Below are 18,142 nucleotides of genomic sequence, written 5' to 3'. Positions count from 1 at the left end.
TTTGTTCCCACCGGTAGACAGAGGAGGGGCGGGGTCAGGGAGGTGAGGCAGAGGCCAATTTTAAGATGCTCCTTCTGGGGAGCCCCTGAGGCTAGGGACGCCAGGCGGCCATTCCAACGGGCCCGGGAGGACACGGACAGACCCGTTGGCAGCTGGGCCTCACCTCACCCTCGCCCTGCAGGGCCTGCAGCTCCCTCTTGTAGGTCTTCTTGCCCAGGGTCTCGTAAATCTTGGTCATCACGGGGATCTTCTCACTGCCATCACTCATGGCCGTGTGGTACTTGGGCTCAGGGAGGTCCCCCATGAAGCGCAGGATGGTGATCCAGACCGCCAGGGCTGCCTGGGGGCAGAGCCACATCAGGGCACACCGACACAGCGCCCGGCTGAGCCTTCCCAGTAGGCCGGGGCGGCCTGGGGAGGGGGCTGCAGGGGGCTGCAGGGGGCTGCCGGGCTCCAGTGCTGAGCCGAGCTGCTCCCAAGGAGCTCCGCTGCTCCGTGAGACTGTGCGCACTTGGCCCGGGCATCAGGGTGAAGTCCGTCCTTGTCCTGCCCCCCACCCTAGGGACCTGCCACCTGGGGACCCACACAGCCCCAGCCCTCACCAGCTGGTCACCCTCATCGTCATGGAACAGCAGCGGCTGCTTGAGCGGTCGCCGGGTATAGGTGTGCGTGGTCGTGCCCTGGAAGTAGGTGGCAGCGAACTTGGCGAATTTGTACTCGGAGAGGTCTTCCTCGTCCTCGTCAGGCAGGGGAAGGGCCGCGTCCAGGTCCTCCTCCACCATCTCCCTGCGCCCATGCTCCAGATCCTGAGGAGGCCAGAGGGCTTTCCTGCCGTGGGAACAGACTCAGGCCAAAGCCCTCCCCCACCCTGTCCCTGTGGGGCCAGCTCCTCCCACACAAGGGTGGAACTGGGTCATGCTGTTCAAGACCCAAACAGAGCCTGGCATGTGGTAGGGTCCTTGATACACGAATGAATGAAAGTTTGTGAATGGCCCTGGAGAGAGACAGTGACTGCTGAAGGTCACACAGCAAGCTAACAGCTGGGCAGGGGTCACACGTCATCACTGCTGCCCTCTGCTCAGAGGGGACCAGGTGGACCTTAACGTAAAGAGGAACAAAAGGAGGGAGGGCTATCACACTGCGTCCCGTCCCCACCCCGTCCTCCCTCTGGTACCTCAAATCCACTAGGCGCTTGGCCCTCCTGGCCTGGCAGGCCACCCGAAGTCCCCAAAAAGCCAAACATCTTGTCCACCATGTCTGAGTGGTTGATGGGCTCGTGGCGGGCCCTCTCCATCTGCTCCAGGAGCTCCTTTTTCCTCCGAGCCTCCTCCTTCTCCTTCAGCTCCCGCTCTGCGTCCTCACGAGCCAGTTGTGCCAGGCGCGCCTGTCCGACGTGAGATGGGGGGACAGCCTCAGGGAGTAAGCCCTCCTCGGGGAGCCCAGGAATGCCCCGGAAGCAGCCAGGCCTTAGTCCCCAGCTCCAGACAACTGGCAAGGACTGAGCCTCCAGCTTCTCCGTCCTCAGCCCCGCCCCATCCCACCCTCACCCTCCAGTGCAGACAGACGCCCCGCACCCGGCTGCTGAGAAGCCTCCAGACAAGCCCAGAGCGATGCTGCCGCCCTTCAGGGCTCAGCTGGGAACCATCTCCTCCAGGAAGCCTGATGGTGCCTCCCACCTGGAGGGGACCCCACCAACCCAGAAATCCCACAGCCGTTGTGTTGAGACTCTGGACCAGCCCTGTCCAGTAGAAATCAAATGCAGGCCATGTATGTAGCGGCTTTGCTTAAAAGAGTAACAAAAAATAGGTGAAATCTCTATTCATAATATACTTCCTTTAACCCAATATTTCCAAGATGTTATGTCAGCACGTAATTATTATTTTTAAAATAGTACTGGGAGGTTTCACATCCTCCCCCTTTTTCCTTTCTTCAGTATCTAGCGTCAGTTTTACACGTAGAGCCCCTTGCCACTCCAAGCACTCGGCAGCCACAGGTGGTGGGGGGCTCCCAGGCTGCATGCTCTCACCCCGACTCGGGCTTTTTACGCCCATGTTCTCTCCCACTGGGAAAAGTGTTCCTGAGGGCGCGACTCCCTCACTCTGCAGCCACAGCCCCTGTCCTCAGGCCCTGCCCGGGACCAGCACCCGCGGCACAGGCGAGGGCAGGCTCCCTGCCCAGGGAGTGGTTCACCAGTGCTGCTGGGCCCCGGAGCAGACACCCGTGGGGCTGGGCCACTCGGCTCACCTGATGCTTGCGCTCGGCCTCCTCCTTGGCCCTCTTGGCGCTCATCTCCTTTCGGAGCTTCTCCTCCTCTGCCAGCCGCATCTTCTCAGCCTCCAGGCGCCGCAGGTACTGAGGGAACGGGCCGCCAGCCGAGTGGGCACCATCACGGTACTTGCTGCTGGCCCACGCCCACCCCACCCTGACTGGGTTCTGGGACGGCGCGTGACCCTGCCGAATGATTTGGCAGACAGGGAAACTGAGGGACCTGAGAATTTCTCCTGGTCACACGGCAGGTTGGGGGCACCGCTGATTCCCAAAGCCAACCCAGATTCACCACAAGAGTGACTGAGGCTCCAGATCCCGCCCTCGGCTGGGAGGAGGGAAATAAGGGGTGTGATCGTAGCTTCTTCAGGTCCCCTGATGAGGTGGGATCCTGGATCCCCTCTGGAGGTCTCAGCGAGGGTGAGTCTGCCAGCCTGAGGCCGAGCAGCACCCTGCAGAGGCCGCAGCCTAGCTGGGGCTCAGAGCCCTCACCTCAGCCCGGAGACGCCGGTGCAGCCTGCGCGCGATCAGGCCCCGGGCATAGGCCTGCACAGTGAGCACGGCCCAGAGCCGGTGGCGGAAGGCCTTGCGCACCAGGTAGGCGCGGCAGCGGGCCTGGAACTCGATGATGCGCTGGCGGGCCAGGCGGTACTGCTGGTGCAGCCTCCGGGAGCGGTGCAGGGCCTGCAGGCGCAGGAAGCCCAGCCGCATCTGCAAGGAGAGCCGGCAGCTCAGAGCCCGCCAGCCCTGCCCATGGGACAGTCCGGCACCAGGCTCCAGGCTGACTGTCCCAAACATAGCTCTGCCTTCTCTAGGACCAGGGCTCTCCAGAGTGAGGCTCTGTTTCCTCTCATACAAGAGTTCTCTAGGGAGCGGCCTTGACTTCCCTTGAAGGAGGCCCCCACCCCCAGTGGATCCCCATTCCCAGACTAGGAGCCGGGCCCCCTTCCTGTCTGCCTCCCCAGCCCAGCGCCCAGGCCACAGCCCAGTTACTCTGCAAGAGGTCATGTGACACCCGCGCCCTGCCCCCTCCACCGTCTCTAATGGCCCAGGTGCTCCCAACCCATCAAAACATTCCAGAAGAAAAGCCACAGACTTTGCTGACCAGATGGGAAGAGCCACAAGAAGCCAACTTGGACTTTGGGCTGGAGGAGCAACAACAGCTAGCAAGGACAGGGGCAGGAGGCCAAGGAGGCCTTGGGCACAGAGACAACCTGCTGCCATGGCAACAGGGCCAGGTTCAAAGGCCTGGTGGGGCAAGGAGCAGCCCCTAGGGAGGCTCACCAGCTCATAGTTCCTCCGGCAGTTGTGGCCCCGCCAGTGCCTCTGGATCAGTGTGGCAGCGTTCTTCAGCTTCAGGAAGTTAGATCTGAAATAGCATCATGGTATGGAGGCTCTTAGATCTGAGAAATAGTGCCCAGAGACAGCCAGGGGACTGGTGGGGTTTGGGGTCAGGAGACCAGGGCTGAGTCCCAGCTCGGTGTCTCCCAGCTATATGACCTTGGGCAAAGGCATACGAGTTCTCTGTGCCTCTGTTTCCTCATCTGTAAAATGGGTACAATACCACCCATTCTGAGTGCCTCACAGCCTCATCACATATGCCCACTAAGGTGGGCATTCAGAAGGCATTTACTGAATGAAGAAACATAGGAATAATAAGTGAAATAATATAAAGATTAAAAGCTTTGAACACTGTGAATGTCACTTATTACTAACTTCGCCATTTTATAGACAAGGAAAGTGAGATTTGAGGAGTCTGGGACTAGAGCCCATGTCTTCCGCAGGACTCTGAGCGAGCACAATGCTGACCCCCTGTACACGTGAGGCAGCTTGTATGGGATGACAGTCCCCTGCGACATGGAGGACAGAGAGACCACACGTCACACAGCAGGTGTCTGCTGCATGTAGACATGAACAGCGGAGGAGTGAAGGCTGGGTACGTCTGCATGGGACAGAGCCAGGGAGCTGGTGCCTGGGTGTGCATGAACCAGTGTGCGGCTGTGATGGGGATGAGCAGATGGGCGGACGGACTCATGGTCAGAAGAGCAGAGGGAAGGGCAGATGAACTGAAGGATGATGGACAGACAGACGGTAGGGGAGGGAGGCAGGGAGGGAGGGAGGGAGGGGCACGTTGTGGAGTTGTGGAGCCCAGCTCACACTGCAGAGTCAGCCCTGCCCAGCTCTGAGCTGTCCCAGTCATACACGTGCCCCTTACAGGGAACACGGAACATGCTCTGTGAGTCACAAAACCTCAGATTTCCTCTCTGGGAAATTTCATCAGGCATCCGAGACACCGGAGTGTCACCCGGGTGCATCACGGATTCGCGCGTGCGTGCCGGTTTGGAGGGTGTGTTCCATGTCACTGGGCAGACGGGGCCCAGGTGGGGTTGCGTGAGTCACATGTCTGTGGCCGTCAGTGTTTGCACGATCACGTGTGCACACTACGCACATGAGCGCTTGCTCCTGTGCGTGCACAGAGGATGTGTTTATTCCCGGCGTTTGTGCAGGGGACAGAGGCAAGGCCAGCACATGCGCACACATCTGCATGTGGGCCAAGGTGGGGGAGCTGGTCCCAACACACACCTGTCTTTGAACCCCCGGATGACCTTCTGGAGGAGGATGACTCTGTCGGTGATGGCCTTGTCCCGTTCCACCTCCAGCAGCATGTCGTGGTGGTCCTGGAGGGCAGAGCTTCTGAGCTGCACCCTCATCCTCCTCCCAGGGTCCCCAGCTCAGCCCCCGGCTGCGGCTGCCCATGCAGGCCCTCCCTCCCTTCCCGTGGAGGCCAGGCCGAGAGCTCCCTGCCCTGCTCTGGCCCCATGGGTAGCCTCCCATGGCCATGGAGACAGACCCGGCTCGGGGCCATCTCCCAGAGGCCAGGATGGGACAAATGGCCCAGGAGGAGCTAATCTGACTAGGCAGGGTCCGAGAGCCCACCACTCACACACTGGCTTCATCCCTATGGCCGTCTCTGCCGAAGCCCCACTTTCCTCCATGTCTCTGTCACATGGCTCGCTGACCTGGGCCCTGCCATTTCTCTCCCAGTCTCTGTCACTACTGCTCCGGCCCTCCTTTAGGGACGAAACTCCCCAAAACATAAAGCCAATGGTGACCTTAAAGTGACACCCCTGGTTCCCGGGGTCAAGCCTGGTGTCCCCCCTGGTACCCCCCTGCACAACCCAGGCCCTGCTGACTTCTCTAAGCCTCTCTTCATCACTCCAGCTAGACAAAACCACATCATATGGTCAAGACAGATGAATGGAAGGTCTCCAGGTGCCAACACCATGCAAAGTGCTGGGGTGGGGACAGGGGCCTTGCCCTGGGGAGATGGAGCCACATTTGTCCAATAATCCCAGACCACATCACTGTGGACAGGGCCTAGTGGAGAAGCAGCTGGGCCGAGGCTGTCTGAATGAATGAATGAGAAGTACGTGTCTGGGCTCTCGAAATGACAGCACATTTCTGGAGAGCCCTGGGAGGTGACAGTGGGAACAAGAATGGTCCTCAGAGCTCTCTGGCACCAGACACCATCCTGCTTCCCCTTTCCTCCCTTCGCCACACAGGCTAGAAGCCCTGCTCTCCACTCCAAGTCAGGGCACTCCTGGGCCATGGGCTTCTTCCCTCCGAGCCTCTGAAAAGGGCATAACATTCTTACGTCCCAGTGCCACTGTGAGGACTAAACAAGATCCTGGATAAAAAGCGCCCCCTCCTCCCCCAACCAGGCCTGGCACAACAAAGAACATTCTTTGAAAAGGCTCCAGCCATCTGAGCAGGCAAGGCACAGTGGACCTGTTCTTCTGACAAGGACATGAAGGCCCGGGGAGATGAAGAGACTGGCCCATGGCCCCTCAGCCAGGGAAGAATTAGAGGAGCCCAGATTCCCTCCAGCTCTGGGTTGGCTCTTCCCTTCCCTCCGGCAGCCATCCCCAGCTGCCAGGGCCCCGCCCACCCACGGGAGGAAGGAGCCCTGCCCGTAGCCCAGGACAGCGGAAATGGAATGGAGAAGCAAGCAGGCTGGGAGCTCACACTGTCCCTGCTACAGCTGCCAGGGCCCCACCAATTCCCAGCAAGGGCTATTCCAAGGCCAAGACACCACATGGTCCAGCTCCCAGCACTGCCCCCTCCCCAACTGCCTCATCCTGAAATCCGGCCCCATTGAGCTCCAGGTGCTGCTCAGGGATGGTGTGAATAGGCCCCTGTAGAGGACAGAGGGAGGGGGCAGCATGTGGTCTAGCACAGCCAGGATGAGCCCTGCCCGGCAGGAAATCACAGGAGGGGGCCTTAAGGTACACTCAAGAGCCCCCTGCCCCCAAACACCTCCCATTTTACAGATGGAAACATGAGGCTCAGAAAGGAGCAACGAGCGGTCCAAAATCCCAGTGCAGACAACCAACCACAGGGTTCTGATTGAATCCAGGCCTCCCTGGTGAACCACCTCTGACCTCATCCCCAGATCATAGATGCTCTTTAAAACCAATTTCCCATCCCCCACGGAGGAGACCTAACACCCGCCCCCCCATCACAGACCACGGGGCAGGAAGATCACAAAGGCCCAGCACTGACCGACCTGATGCTCAAGCTTCTTTGCAGAGGCCCCAGGACCCCACTCTCACTGCGACGGGAACTCACACACCCACGAGGCCGACAGAGCGAAGGCTGCGCTCACCTTCAGGAAGATCTTGGTTTTGCCAATCTGCCAGTCATCGTGGGTGCCCAGCACAGCCTCAGCCATGCGTTGGCATGTTCCCCGAAGGTCGTCCTAGGGGGTGCACAAGGGAAGGGACAGCCCCACCAGTGAGATAGGCCACCGAGTGTCCCTCCCAAGGTCAAGGGGCAGGACTCTGGCTCCAGCTCTGCATCTCCTGACATGCCGTGTGTCCCTGGCCAGGTCCTGCCTTCTCTGACTATCAGTCCTTAGCTGGGCCAGATGATGGTAAAGTCTTCTCTAAGGCTAACATCCAGGGCCCACTGGGCAGCGCTGGTGTTGCCCACTACCCCACGTGTGTGAAGGCCACACCGGCAGAGCACGGTGATCTCTACTGGCCCATCCCTGACTTCCCCAGCCACGCCCGAGGTGGCTGAGCTAATGTCGAGCCCAGCACGCCGGCCCCAGGAGAAAACCAGGGCCCTTGCCCAGCCTAGAGCTGGGCCCCTCCCTCCTGCCATCTCTGTCCCCAAGCCTTGTACCTGCTTGTAGGCAGGCTTCACCCCGGGCAGGAGCACACGGTAGCGCTCCACAAACTCCACGAAGCTGTAGCGGATGGGGTAGCCCGCCCGGCGGATCCGGATGGTCTCCATCATCCCCGAGTACCGCAGCTGGCGCACGCACAGGAGCCGGTCGAACAGCTGCCGGGGGCAGAGCCATGGGCATCAGCGCTGGTGGCTCCTGAGGGCACTCAGCCCCGCTCGGCCTTTTCGCAGCCACCCAGCAGATGAGGAGCAAGGCAGACTGAACCCTGGGCTGCCATTCGAGCTTACTTAGCAGCACAAAATGAAAACCTCCTGCGGGACAAACTGCATCTTTGGGGGCACAGAAGAGAAACAGCCTAACTCCCTTTGGGCTACCCTGAGGGGGCTCCTTGGAGGAGGTGGCCTGGGCTCTAACCTGTCAGGAGAAAGGGCACTAGAGGCGGCAGGGGGAACATGGGCAAAGGTGTGGAAGCCTGAAGCACAGGGAGTGTTTGGGGACTTTATGGGGACTGAGGAGGCTAATGCACGACAAGGTCATGGTTGTGCAGGTGTTGGGTGCTTGTTCAACCCCATAGCAGCTCTTCTGACAACTTTTGGCTGCTGGCAATAAGACGCCTTAAGGAAGAGACAATTGTCCCCATGGCACAGAGTCAGCAGGTTGTAGAGGGACTGGAGAAGGCTCAGAGGCCAGGCTGGGGGCAGCAGGGAGTGACCAGGCTGGAGCTGCATTTGAGACCCACTGGCTCTCACTGCAGTCAAGAGGGGGCTGGAGACCAATGAGAAGGTCCTGCTGCTAAGGCTCAGGCAATAGATGCTGAGGTCTGGGCCCAGAGAAGGTTCTGGAAGCATCTGAGATCAGGAGGTTACCCAACTAGCTTGGCAGGCCCCTGGCCTCCTTCCCCCAGACCTCCTGCCCTAGACGGGGAGTGAGAACGCTGTGTAACCCTCATGCCCCAGCAGACCCAGTCCTGAGCCCCACGGGGGACAGGCCAGCCCACTCTGGGCAATGTTTTCAGGCTGGGGGCAGGACCAGCACACAGCTGGCTGGCTTCCGCCACCTGTTTCCTCTCCCTCCAGGCACTTTCCCTGGCCCAGCCCTGGCCTCCCTCCTTCCGTCCCTCCCCAGACCCCTCAGGCCCCAGCTTCCCCCCTGGGCCTCTGGGAAGAGCATAGTGGTAAACAACACCTCCCAGAGTTATGGAAAGAAAGGGCTCAAATGAAGGATGGCCTGGGCTCCCAGCTTCTGGCCTCAAGCCCCTCAGTCTCCGGGTCTGCAGTCACACATCTCAAATGTGGAATCGCAATGGTACATCCCTCCTTCCCAGGCTGTTAGGAAGGTGGAATGGGGCTGTGGAGAGACTCTGGCTCATGTCAGGCACATAGAACAGGGCCAATCAATGTTATTCAGCAGAATCAAAAAATGAGGGCATCCCCAACAAGTCAGAGGAATCTGGGAAGGCTTCAAGGAGGAGGTGGTGGTTGGCAGGATGGAAGGAGAGGAGGTTTTCAAAGTCAGGGCCACAGCAAGAACCACAGCTGACTCCTAAGCCAGGCAGTCTGCATGCATATTTCATGAATGGCCCCCGGGAGCTAAGCCCAGCTAAAGGTGGTAGAGTCAGGATTTGAACCTGCATGGAGCCCGCTGCAGTCAAGGCTCTTTCCGGGAGACCTGCTACCTCCGGTAAGTCGGAACTGGTTCTATAAGCCCCTCAGGTGCCCTGCCATTCCCCAAAGAGGACAAAGTCTCAGCCCAGCCCTCACCCTGCCGCTTGGCCAGGTGCCCTCCCTGCCCCAGGCTGTGCCCCGGCTGGCTGGACCAGGGACCAGGGCCACTTACCATGGGCTTCTTGAATTCATTGGGCTTGATGCAGCGCACGAAGAAGGGCTGGCAGGCACCCAGCGTGCGCATCAGCAGCTCCAGCGACCGCTTGAACTGGCTGCTGAGTGTGGGTGAGCGCTTCCTGGTCTCGGCGCCCTGGAGGGACGGACCACAGGGATGGGAGGGGCTGACCTGTGCCCCCAGCCCTCCAGGAAGGGAAGCGGCAGGGGAGGTCAGCAGGCTTCAGGCCTAAGGGAGGGCCGCCCCTGGAGAAGCTGGGTAGCAGGACACTTGTGGTTTTCCTGTGACTGGCTGTCTGGGCTGGCTCTGGGCCCCAGAGGCACCCCGGGGCACCCCCTGGGACCTGGGTCTGGAGGAGCACTACAAGAGGAGTGCTTCCCCACCCCCCATCCCGCTTCCAGAGTTGCTGGAGGACTCTGGGCAAGGCCCAGCCCCTCTCAGTCTCCATTCTGCCTTGCTGGGAATAAATGAGTAGTCGAACTTGGTCACCTCAGGACACTGAGGTCCTCTCTAGAGATGGGTCAGACAAACCGACATTCAAACCGGGGCCCCACTGCCTCTGAACGGAGCGATCTCACACAGCTCGCTGAACAGCCCTGAGCCTGTTTCCTAAGTGGGAACAGCGCCACCTCGCTAGATGTGACGAGGGCTGTGACGAGGGTGAACATAGAGTACATCTCAGTAAACAGCAGCCTGGGAACCCATGTGTGTGCTGGGGTCGACGCGGGGGGGGGGGGGGGCTCTCCGTGCCCTGTCCCTTCCCTGTGGGATTAGCCGGTCAGCAGCAGGCCCAGATAAGCCTCCTAAGGCACACAGCTGGCCCCCCCGCCGGGTGGTCCTGAGGCCCAGAGGCTCTGAGGCCGGCTAGCCAGCCGCTGTCTGGGTGAGCTGGCTAGTACCCCCTCCCCTGTCGGGGTCCCCATCTCAGAATGCTGTCAAACGAGGCGGGGGTGCTAGGGGAGGGCCTGGTCCACAAACAGGAAGTAGGGCATCTCAGACCAACCCTGTGAGACTAGACTTAGAAATCAGACTCAATTCCAAAGTATTTTGATGTTATTATTTCCCTCCCAGCTGCATCTGTGTGAGAATTTATCAGTGAATTTGATCATTATTGTAAGATTTTATATTTTAAATGAGACCTAATTTCATCTGACTCCCCTCAGCCCCGCCAGCCAGGCACGCAGGTGTGAGGTGTGAGGTGTGAGGTGGGGTGGGGGCAGCAGCGTGTGACACAGACAGAAGCTAGACCATATGCCCCAGACGGAAACGGAGCTTGCTGGGGAACAGCAAACACTTGCTATTCTGAAACATGCCCGGCCTCTGTGTGAGTGCAATTTGGCACAGGTTCTAGGATCTGGCCAGGGAAGCTGGGGAGTCTGCAATGGGGTCAGGTGACTGTCAGGTCTCTGACCCCCTTGATTGTCCCAGAACCTGACCCAGCCGCAGCACCGGACGACCCGCAGCTTGGAGGGGGAGCGGGCCGGGGTGGGCTTCACCCAGCCCGCATTGGAGCCCCTACGCCGAGCACACACAGCACCGACACGGACACACACTCCCACACACAGCACGCCTGCGCGTGCACACACACCCCAAATGGCACATACATGACACAAACCTTTGTTTTCTCTGATCACTCAGAAACTACTTCTGTCTGTCTGTCTGTCTTCCCTAGGCCTGTGAGACTGGTGAGGACAGGCAGATCTGCCTCGTTTTTGGTCGTGGCCCAGGCCCTGGCACAACTAACAATCCGCCCTACGGGAGCGGCTCCTGGTGTCCACGGGCTACCAGAAACGTCCGCTTTCCGATTGCTCAGGCCGAACTCTAAGGACTGTCCCCAACTCCTATTCTTTCATTTCCAACACGTCAAATTTTTTATTGGTTCTACCTCCCGGCTTCTGTCCCCCACACTCCACACCTCCCTCTGCTCCTCTATCCACCCGGCAGCCCAAGAGCTGTCGAAACACAATCCAGAGCGCTCCACCCGGCCCACTCAGAGCCCCTGCGACGGCTCCCAGCTTCCCTCGCATGAGCACCACCGTCCTGGTGAGGCCTGACAGGGTCCTGCGGGATCGGCCCGCTGACCTCCAGTCTCTCCGTGCTTCTAGCCGCCCCTGCCTCATGCTCTCCACAGGGCTCCAGGCGGACCCACAGGCTTCACGCTCACTGCTCCTCCCCCTGCAGCGCCTCCTCCACAGCCTCGGCTGCCTCCACCACCTCCTAATCGGCTTCCTGTAAGGCCTTTCCCAGGGGCCTCTATTCGACAGTGCAAACCTCGGGCGTTTTTCCCTCCTCAATTTCTCTCCATCGTATCACTCTCTGACATACTATGTATTCTATTTACTTATCTGCTTACTAGCAATTTCTCCTCCCTGCCAGAAGGTAAGCTCCACAAGGACAGAGGCTGTTTTCAGTTCCCCAGAATGCAGGCCGACGTCTGGCATGGAACGGGCACCTTGTTACCCTTTGTGTCTGAGAGCAGGAGTGTGGGAAGGGGAGCTACTCTCACCTCCTGGCCCCCGGGGTTTCTGACTCAGTTGTATTTCACTGAGGGGAATGATGGTCCTTTCTGATATTCATGGGTTTCTGGGAGAATCTGCAGACATTTGGAAATGGGGTAAAGGCAGGAGTAAAAAGCCCAAAGCTCAGTGTTAAATGACTCCCAGGGGGGTCTGAGAGGCAGACACCTGAGCGGGATGAGCACGGGGCTAGGGACATACAGGCAGGACAAGCCACCTGCATAAAGCCTGAATCATGGCCTGGGGACATGTGACTGGGGTTAGACATCAATCGGGGGGGCTGGAAGGCCTGGAAGAACCATGGTGTTCATGGCCTGGCTGGTCCCTCCAGCAGCACTGGCTGGGGTGGGGCTGCCCAGCGCCACCTCGGGAGACAGACGCTAGAGTCAAAGGGTGGAAATCTGGGGGTGGGAGAGGAGCATAGGACGTGGGTTTGGATCACTGGAGGGAGGTGGTGTGGGCTTCCACCCCAAGATAAAGCACTGTCATCAACAAACTGTGACTAAATACGCTTCACCAGATTTCCACGTCCCTCTAACAGAGCTAGCATGCTTCCAGCAGTCCCCAAACCAGTTTTCTTTCTGAGGAGGGGCGACGCGCACAGAGACAAAGCAGGGGCTTGCAAAGCTTCCTCTTAGCCTCGCTTGTGTGGGACTTTGGATGAGTTCCCATACCTCCCTGACACAGACCTGGACCAAAGTCCCATGTGTCACAAATGGTGTGACCTTGGGTCCACACTTTGGGTCTCTCTGGGCCCCAGCTTCCCTGTCTCTAATGTGGGGACAATACTAACTACTTGCAGGGTTGCTGTGGGAGTGAGGGAGGTGAGAAATGGAAGTGGTTAGCTCACAGCCCAGGAAAGAAGACACAATCACGATCAAATGCATCACTGTTGTGTTCTAACTCTGTGCTCCAAAACTCCCTCAAGAATGAGCTGTTTCTGAAGACCCCAGGGTCTTCAACTTGGACCTCCCCATGGTTCCTCAATAAGTAGGTTCTAGTCCTAGGGTCCAGGGAAAGAAGCCTCAGAATAGGAAAGTTTATGGAGAGATTCCCGGATGCCTCCAGGTGCTTTGGAAAGAGAGGAGAGGGGGCAGGAGGAGAAGACAAGCTTCCATGATCTTCTGGGGCTGCCTAAGACCAGGAGGAACGGCTGAGTCTGGGGTGGGGGTGGGCTGAGGACCGGAGGAGAAGAGGAAAGATTGGGGAAGAGCCCAATGCCAGAGGACATGGGAGACCTGGAGTAGAGTCCTGGCTTGGCCCCTGGCTCATGGGACATGCTGGGCAAGTCTTGCCTCTTTTTCTAGGACTCAGTTTCCTCCTTTAAGAAATGGAGAGGCTCACAGTTCACACAACTCAAGAAACAAAAAACCACACAAAACCACTCCATAAACCACTCCACAAAAAAACACACTCCAAAAAAAGAAAAAAGAAAAGAAAAAGCCAGCCCTTTCCCCAAGCCTCAGAGCCACGGGGGTGAGGCCACAGCCTAGCCCCAGGGGCCACTGAGGCCTGACCCCAGACGGGTCTTTTACCTTCACGGAAGCTGCCGACTGGCGAAGAGTGCCGGATGAATAACCACAGAGAAACTACAACAGGAACCACCGTGCAGGGCCAGATGGGGTTGGGGGCAAGGAGAACGTGGTGGATCAGAAAACAGAGAGCAAAGTCGGGGAAACAGGACAACTCTCAGGGCAGAGGTCTGAGCTCCCAGGGATTTGGGGAAGTGCAGGCACCCAGACAGGCATGGAGGGGACAGTGGCTCTGCTCTCCCTGCGAGTCCCTCTGAGCACCCTTCAGGAAGCCCTGGGACAGGAGGAAAGTATGAAATGAAGAGGCATACAATCACGCAGGAGACAAGTCTGCCAGACTCCCACTCTAGGGACAAAGGAAATGCCGAGGGTGGGAAATTCTGCACCCCCATATGGGGCCCAGGGCTGGGGCACCCATGCCTGCTGCGTTTGGGTCTCTGAACACCCACATCCATGCACGTCCTCGAGGCCGGGTGTGCTCCCTTCTCCCAGGCTCCCTATGAGCTGCTGGAGGTCCAGCTGGGGGGACCTCCATGATAAACCATGACCCGATCAGGCTGTGCTCTGTGACCTCTCCTGGCACCCTTCTCTGGGCCTGGCCCCATCCCCCCACCCCAGCTGATGCAACAGGAAGACCAGACGGGAGGAGCATGGAGGCCCCAGGGCCCCGTTTTGGATCCACAGCAGAGTGCTGCCCTCACTCTGGGGTCAGAGGAGCCCAGCCAGAGCTGTTGGACAAGGGTGGGCCTAGGCACCGGCCTGGCTTCTGGGGGCCCTTCCTGCCCGATAGAGACCCTGCCCCAACATTACCATGGCGACGTCGGCCTGGAAGATCTGTTTGATGAACTTGTTTCTGGAGGAGTGGACCAGCTGGATGATGTCTCCATGCAGGGTGTCCCGGTTCTTCTCCAGGAAGCCTGGGCAGTGGCAAGAAGCAGTGGGTCATACCTCGAGAGCTCCGGCAGCCTCTACCTGACAACACTCAGCCATTCCCCAAACCCACAGTGTCTGAGCCCAGAAGACCCTCAAACTTCGCTTAGTTCAACCACATCCACTCCACAGCAGGGGACACAGAGGCCCGGCTTGCCCAAGATGATGGAGAGAGCGGGGGACAGAGCTGGCCCTGGAGCCACACCTCCCTCCCCGCCCCCCCCTGCCCCGCCGACCTGTTCAGAGAGACGGGCCACAGGCCTGGGCCCCGGGGAGGGCAGGGTTGCCTTCCTCGGGGAGCCACCCAGTGACTGCAATGCCAGCCTTAGTCTTTTGAATGAACGCACGGAAGCCCCAGTTAAATAAGTGTGTCACCTGGGAGAGAACACATGTTGGGCTACACAGATAAGAGCAATGGGATTTAAAACACCGTGTACTTGAACAGTGCACTATGTTCCACAAAGTGTCCTCCCAGCACCCTCTATCCGGGGGGTGGGCAGGGATTATCTTCCCCATCCCACAAGGGAGGAAACCAAGAAGTGGAGCAAGTTGTCTAACACCACACAGCAAGTCACAGGCAGGATTGAGACTTGAACCTAGGACTCCTGGCCCCAGCCCAGGAAGGCTTACTGCACCTCACAGACCCTCAAGAGGCCTGCCAGTCCCAGGGACTGAGGAGTTAGGGACTGGTTAATGGGGCAGGCAGGGGGCAACTCTTGCGAAGGCTGACAGAAGACAGAGTGGCCCACGGCTGGGGAGGCCTGATGAGGAAGAACACTGCAGAGAAGCAGCACACTTTCCCCTAGGACTCAGGCTGCCCGGGCTGTGCTGTCCTGTGCTGTTCCCTTGGGGACAGCACAGAGATGTAGTGCTGGGCTGCCCACCTGGCATCTGGGGTGGGGGAGTGACAGAAGGCAACCAGCAGTGGAAGGGTAGCTTTTGGAGCTGGGAAGGAATTGTGGGCTCTAATCAAAAGTCAACAACAGACTCACTCTGGGGCCCTAGGATGGTCCCCCTTCTAGACATCAGCTTTCTCATGTGTCAGATGCGAGTGACGGTACCCACAATCTTTCGCTTTGCCTCAGATCCCCTAACACCACCTGATTCGTAAATGAAATGCTGGATTAAAACAGCACTTTGTGAGCCAGGAAATGCTAGCCAAACTGTTTAAAGCAGCTCAAAACTGGCTAGTGACCTTAGGCAAGTCATTTCCCTCTCTGAGCCTCCGTTTCAAATCCATGAAGTAGATAAGCCTCATGTTCCCTCCAGATCTGACATTCTATAATTTTATAACTTTGTGCAGAGTCCACTCAATTTTCCTGTCTCTATGCTCAGCAACAGTACGAGGCCAGACACAACCCTCCGTTACTCCTGACAACAGACACATCGGTTTGCCCAAAAGTCCTTCAAACTTAAAGTTGGCTTCCTTCCTTCTAACAGCGAGGTTGGATCTCACAGTCTAACAGCTGGGGAGGGCTGGGCAGGCTTCAGGTCCCATCCCCGCAGCACGGCTCACCAATATACTTGTCAGCCTTCTGGGCTATTCCACAAGGGAGTAGGAAACCAATGGCTCTTTGCTTGTTTGAATTTCACTGGCCTTCGACCACTGGTGAAACTCTTGGAGGTTGAACATAAGAGCTCAATATAGACACATGCAACAGACAAGGCCCTTCAGACCAGGGTGGAGGGGGCAGAGTTGTAGGGGCTGTCTGCAGTAATTCCAGGTGGGGTGACCCTGACTGTGGGCTGACCCTCTCCTTCACCGCTAGCTTTAAGACGAACCCAACTGCACAGCCCGACCGCATGGACCATGCAGCCCATTCAATGCTCACACTTGGTCTTGGTGCTCAGAGTCTCAGTGAGTTGCGGGGCTGGTTCTAGGCCCGGCTTGGCCGCTAACCGGCAATGTGATGGAAAGACCGTTAACTTTCCTTTTGGAGCCTCAGCTTCCCTCTCTGCAAATAGGAGCATGGAGCCCACCCAAAAGAACGGAAAGCAGGGATTCAAACATATTTGCAAACCCATATTCACAGCAGCTAAAATGTGGAAACAACCCAAATGTGCATCAAGAGATGAATGAATTTTATATTTTAAATCTATATATACATACACATATGTGGGATTGACACCTGCTACAAGGAGGAACCATGAGGACATTATGTAGAGTGAAATAAACCAGACACAAAAAGACGAATGCTGTACAATTTCACTTAGATGAGGTCTCTCGAGTAGTCAGATATATATAGAGAGAAAATAGGATTGAGGTTACCAGGGACCGGGGAGAAGGGCAAATTTTTGCTGAATCAACATCTCATTGGGAGCAATGGGTAGGCTCTGGAGACGGACTGTGGCACATACCGTGTATATAATGGATACATTATATATGTGTGTATATATATATATATATATATATATATATATATACCGAGTGTATTTAATGCCACTGAATTGTAACCTTAAAAAACTGTTAAAACAGTCCATTTTACATTATATACACTTCACCACCATTTATTAAAATCTCTAAAAGAGAGGCACCCAGGGGCGCCAGGGTGGCTCAGTCGGTTAACCACCTACCTTCGGCTCAGGTCATGATCCCAGAGTCCTGGGGTGGAGCCCCCATACCCCCACCCCACCGCCAGTTGGCCTCCCTGCTCAGCGGGGAGTCTGCTTCTCCCTATTCCCTTCCCCCTGTTCAAGCATGCTTTCTCTCAAATAAAAAAAGAAAAAACCTTTATAAATAAAAGAAAATAAAATATCTAAAAGAAAGAAAGAGCAGCAGACCCAGGCTTTCCTAAGGCCCCTTCCGGCTCTACTCCAGGCCCTAGCCCGTCCCGGGCAGGAGCAAGGCAAGGGTAGGAGAGGGCCCAGGCAAAGAGACTCCAGCCCCAGACAGCCGCTGTACCTTGACTCTCATAGTAGACGACACCTGCAAAGTGGTTGATCCCAAACTGAGTCTCGTGGTTGTTCTTAGGGGGGATGTAGTTGGAGTTCAGCTTGTGCTGGGAGTTCAGCTTATGCAGCATGGTGGTGTCTGTGCCCTGTGGGAACCGATGGCTGTGCTCAGCCCCGCTCTGCCCCAGGTCCTCCTGCCTCCGCTGGCCCAGGCCTTTGCACCCGCTCTTTGGTCTTTCTCAAGAGCTTCCTCCATTTGTACCCTACACAGGAGCTCTCTGGGCCTCCAGTTCACCATCTGTTAGGTGGGTGGATTGGAACTACACTACCTTGAGCATTCAGTCCAGTTTAGAAAATCTATTTCCCACAGTGAAAATCACGGGAGCAGTCTCTCCCCCTCTCTGATGCCCATCCCAGGTCTGGAACACCTGCTCTGTACCAGCTATGTGTTTAGATCTCCATCATTTGGCCCAGGACCCCGTGGATGGCAGGTGATCCCCAAATGTCAGATGAATGCGCCTGCCCTGGCCTCAGAGCCACCCTGAGAGGCACATATCATTGGTCCCATTTTACAGATGGGGAAAGCGGAGGCTCAGGGTGGAAGGGGGTGTTTTGCACAGGCGTCCAATAGGGGGCAGGCGCACCTTGGGGAACTTGCTCTCCTCATCGATGAGGGAGATGATGTTCATGGGCTTGTTGGCGATCATGTCCAGGGCGTCTTGGTTGTCGGTAAACTCGATGTGCAGCCAGTCGATGCTCTCCAGGTCGTACTCCTCCTGCTCCAGTTTGAACACGTGCCGCACGAAGAACTGCTGCAGGTGCTCGTTGGCAAAGTTGATGCACAGCTGCTCGAAGCTGCACGGGGCGGGGGGGCACAGGGGACGGGCGAGGGGCTGAGCAGGCCTGGGCCCTCCGCCCTGCACGTCCTTGACCATGCTGTGCTCCCTGCACGGACTCCCCAGCCCCTGAGGCAGGCA

General features: G+C 57.7%; 1 protein-coding gene across 2 annotated transcripts in view; it reads right to left on the bottom strand.

The window, feature by feature from the left end:
* MYO7A (myosin VIIA) overlaps positions 1-18,142 on the bottom strand; it is a 65,444-nt gene that overhangs the window by 29,087 nt on the left and 18,215 nt on the right. For both annotated transcript variants that reach the window (XM_046016540.1, XM_046016541.1), the window contains exons 11-23: positions 17,810-18,020; positions 17,176-17,311; positions 14,154-14,260; positions 9,293-9,430; positions 7,453-7,611; positions 6,932-7,024; positions 4,849-4,943; positions 3,550-3,634; positions 2,758-2,976; positions 2,245-2,352; positions 1,175-1,384; positions 603-806; positions 164-340 (exon numbers count right to left, since the gene is read on the bottom strand). In XM_046016540.1, coding sequence (XP_045872496.1) covers positions 164-340; positions 603-806; positions 1,175-1,384; positions 2,245-2,352; positions 2,758-2,976; positions 3,550-3,634; positions 4,849-4,943; positions 6,932-7,024; positions 7,453-7,611; positions 9,293-9,430; positions 14,154-14,260; positions 17,176-17,311; positions 17,810-18,020 — 1,942 coding nt within the window. The remainder of the gene's footprint in view (positions 1-163; positions 341-602; positions 807-1,174; positions 1,385-2,244; positions 2,353-2,757; positions 2,977-3,549; positions 3,635-4,848; positions 4,944-6,931; positions 7,025-7,452; positions 7,612-9,292; positions 9,431-14,153; positions 14,261-17,175; positions 17,312-17,809; positions 18,021-18,142) is intronic.

Source organism: Meles meles, chromosome 8, assembly GCF_922984935.1.
Source record: "Meles meles chromosome 8, mMelMel3.1 paternal haplotype, whole genome shotgun sequence".
Taxonomy (NCBI): Eukaryota; Metazoa; Chordata; class Mammalia; order Carnivora; family Mustelidae; genus Meles; species Meles meles.
This window is presented reverse-complemented; position numbering and strand designations above follow the sequence as displayed.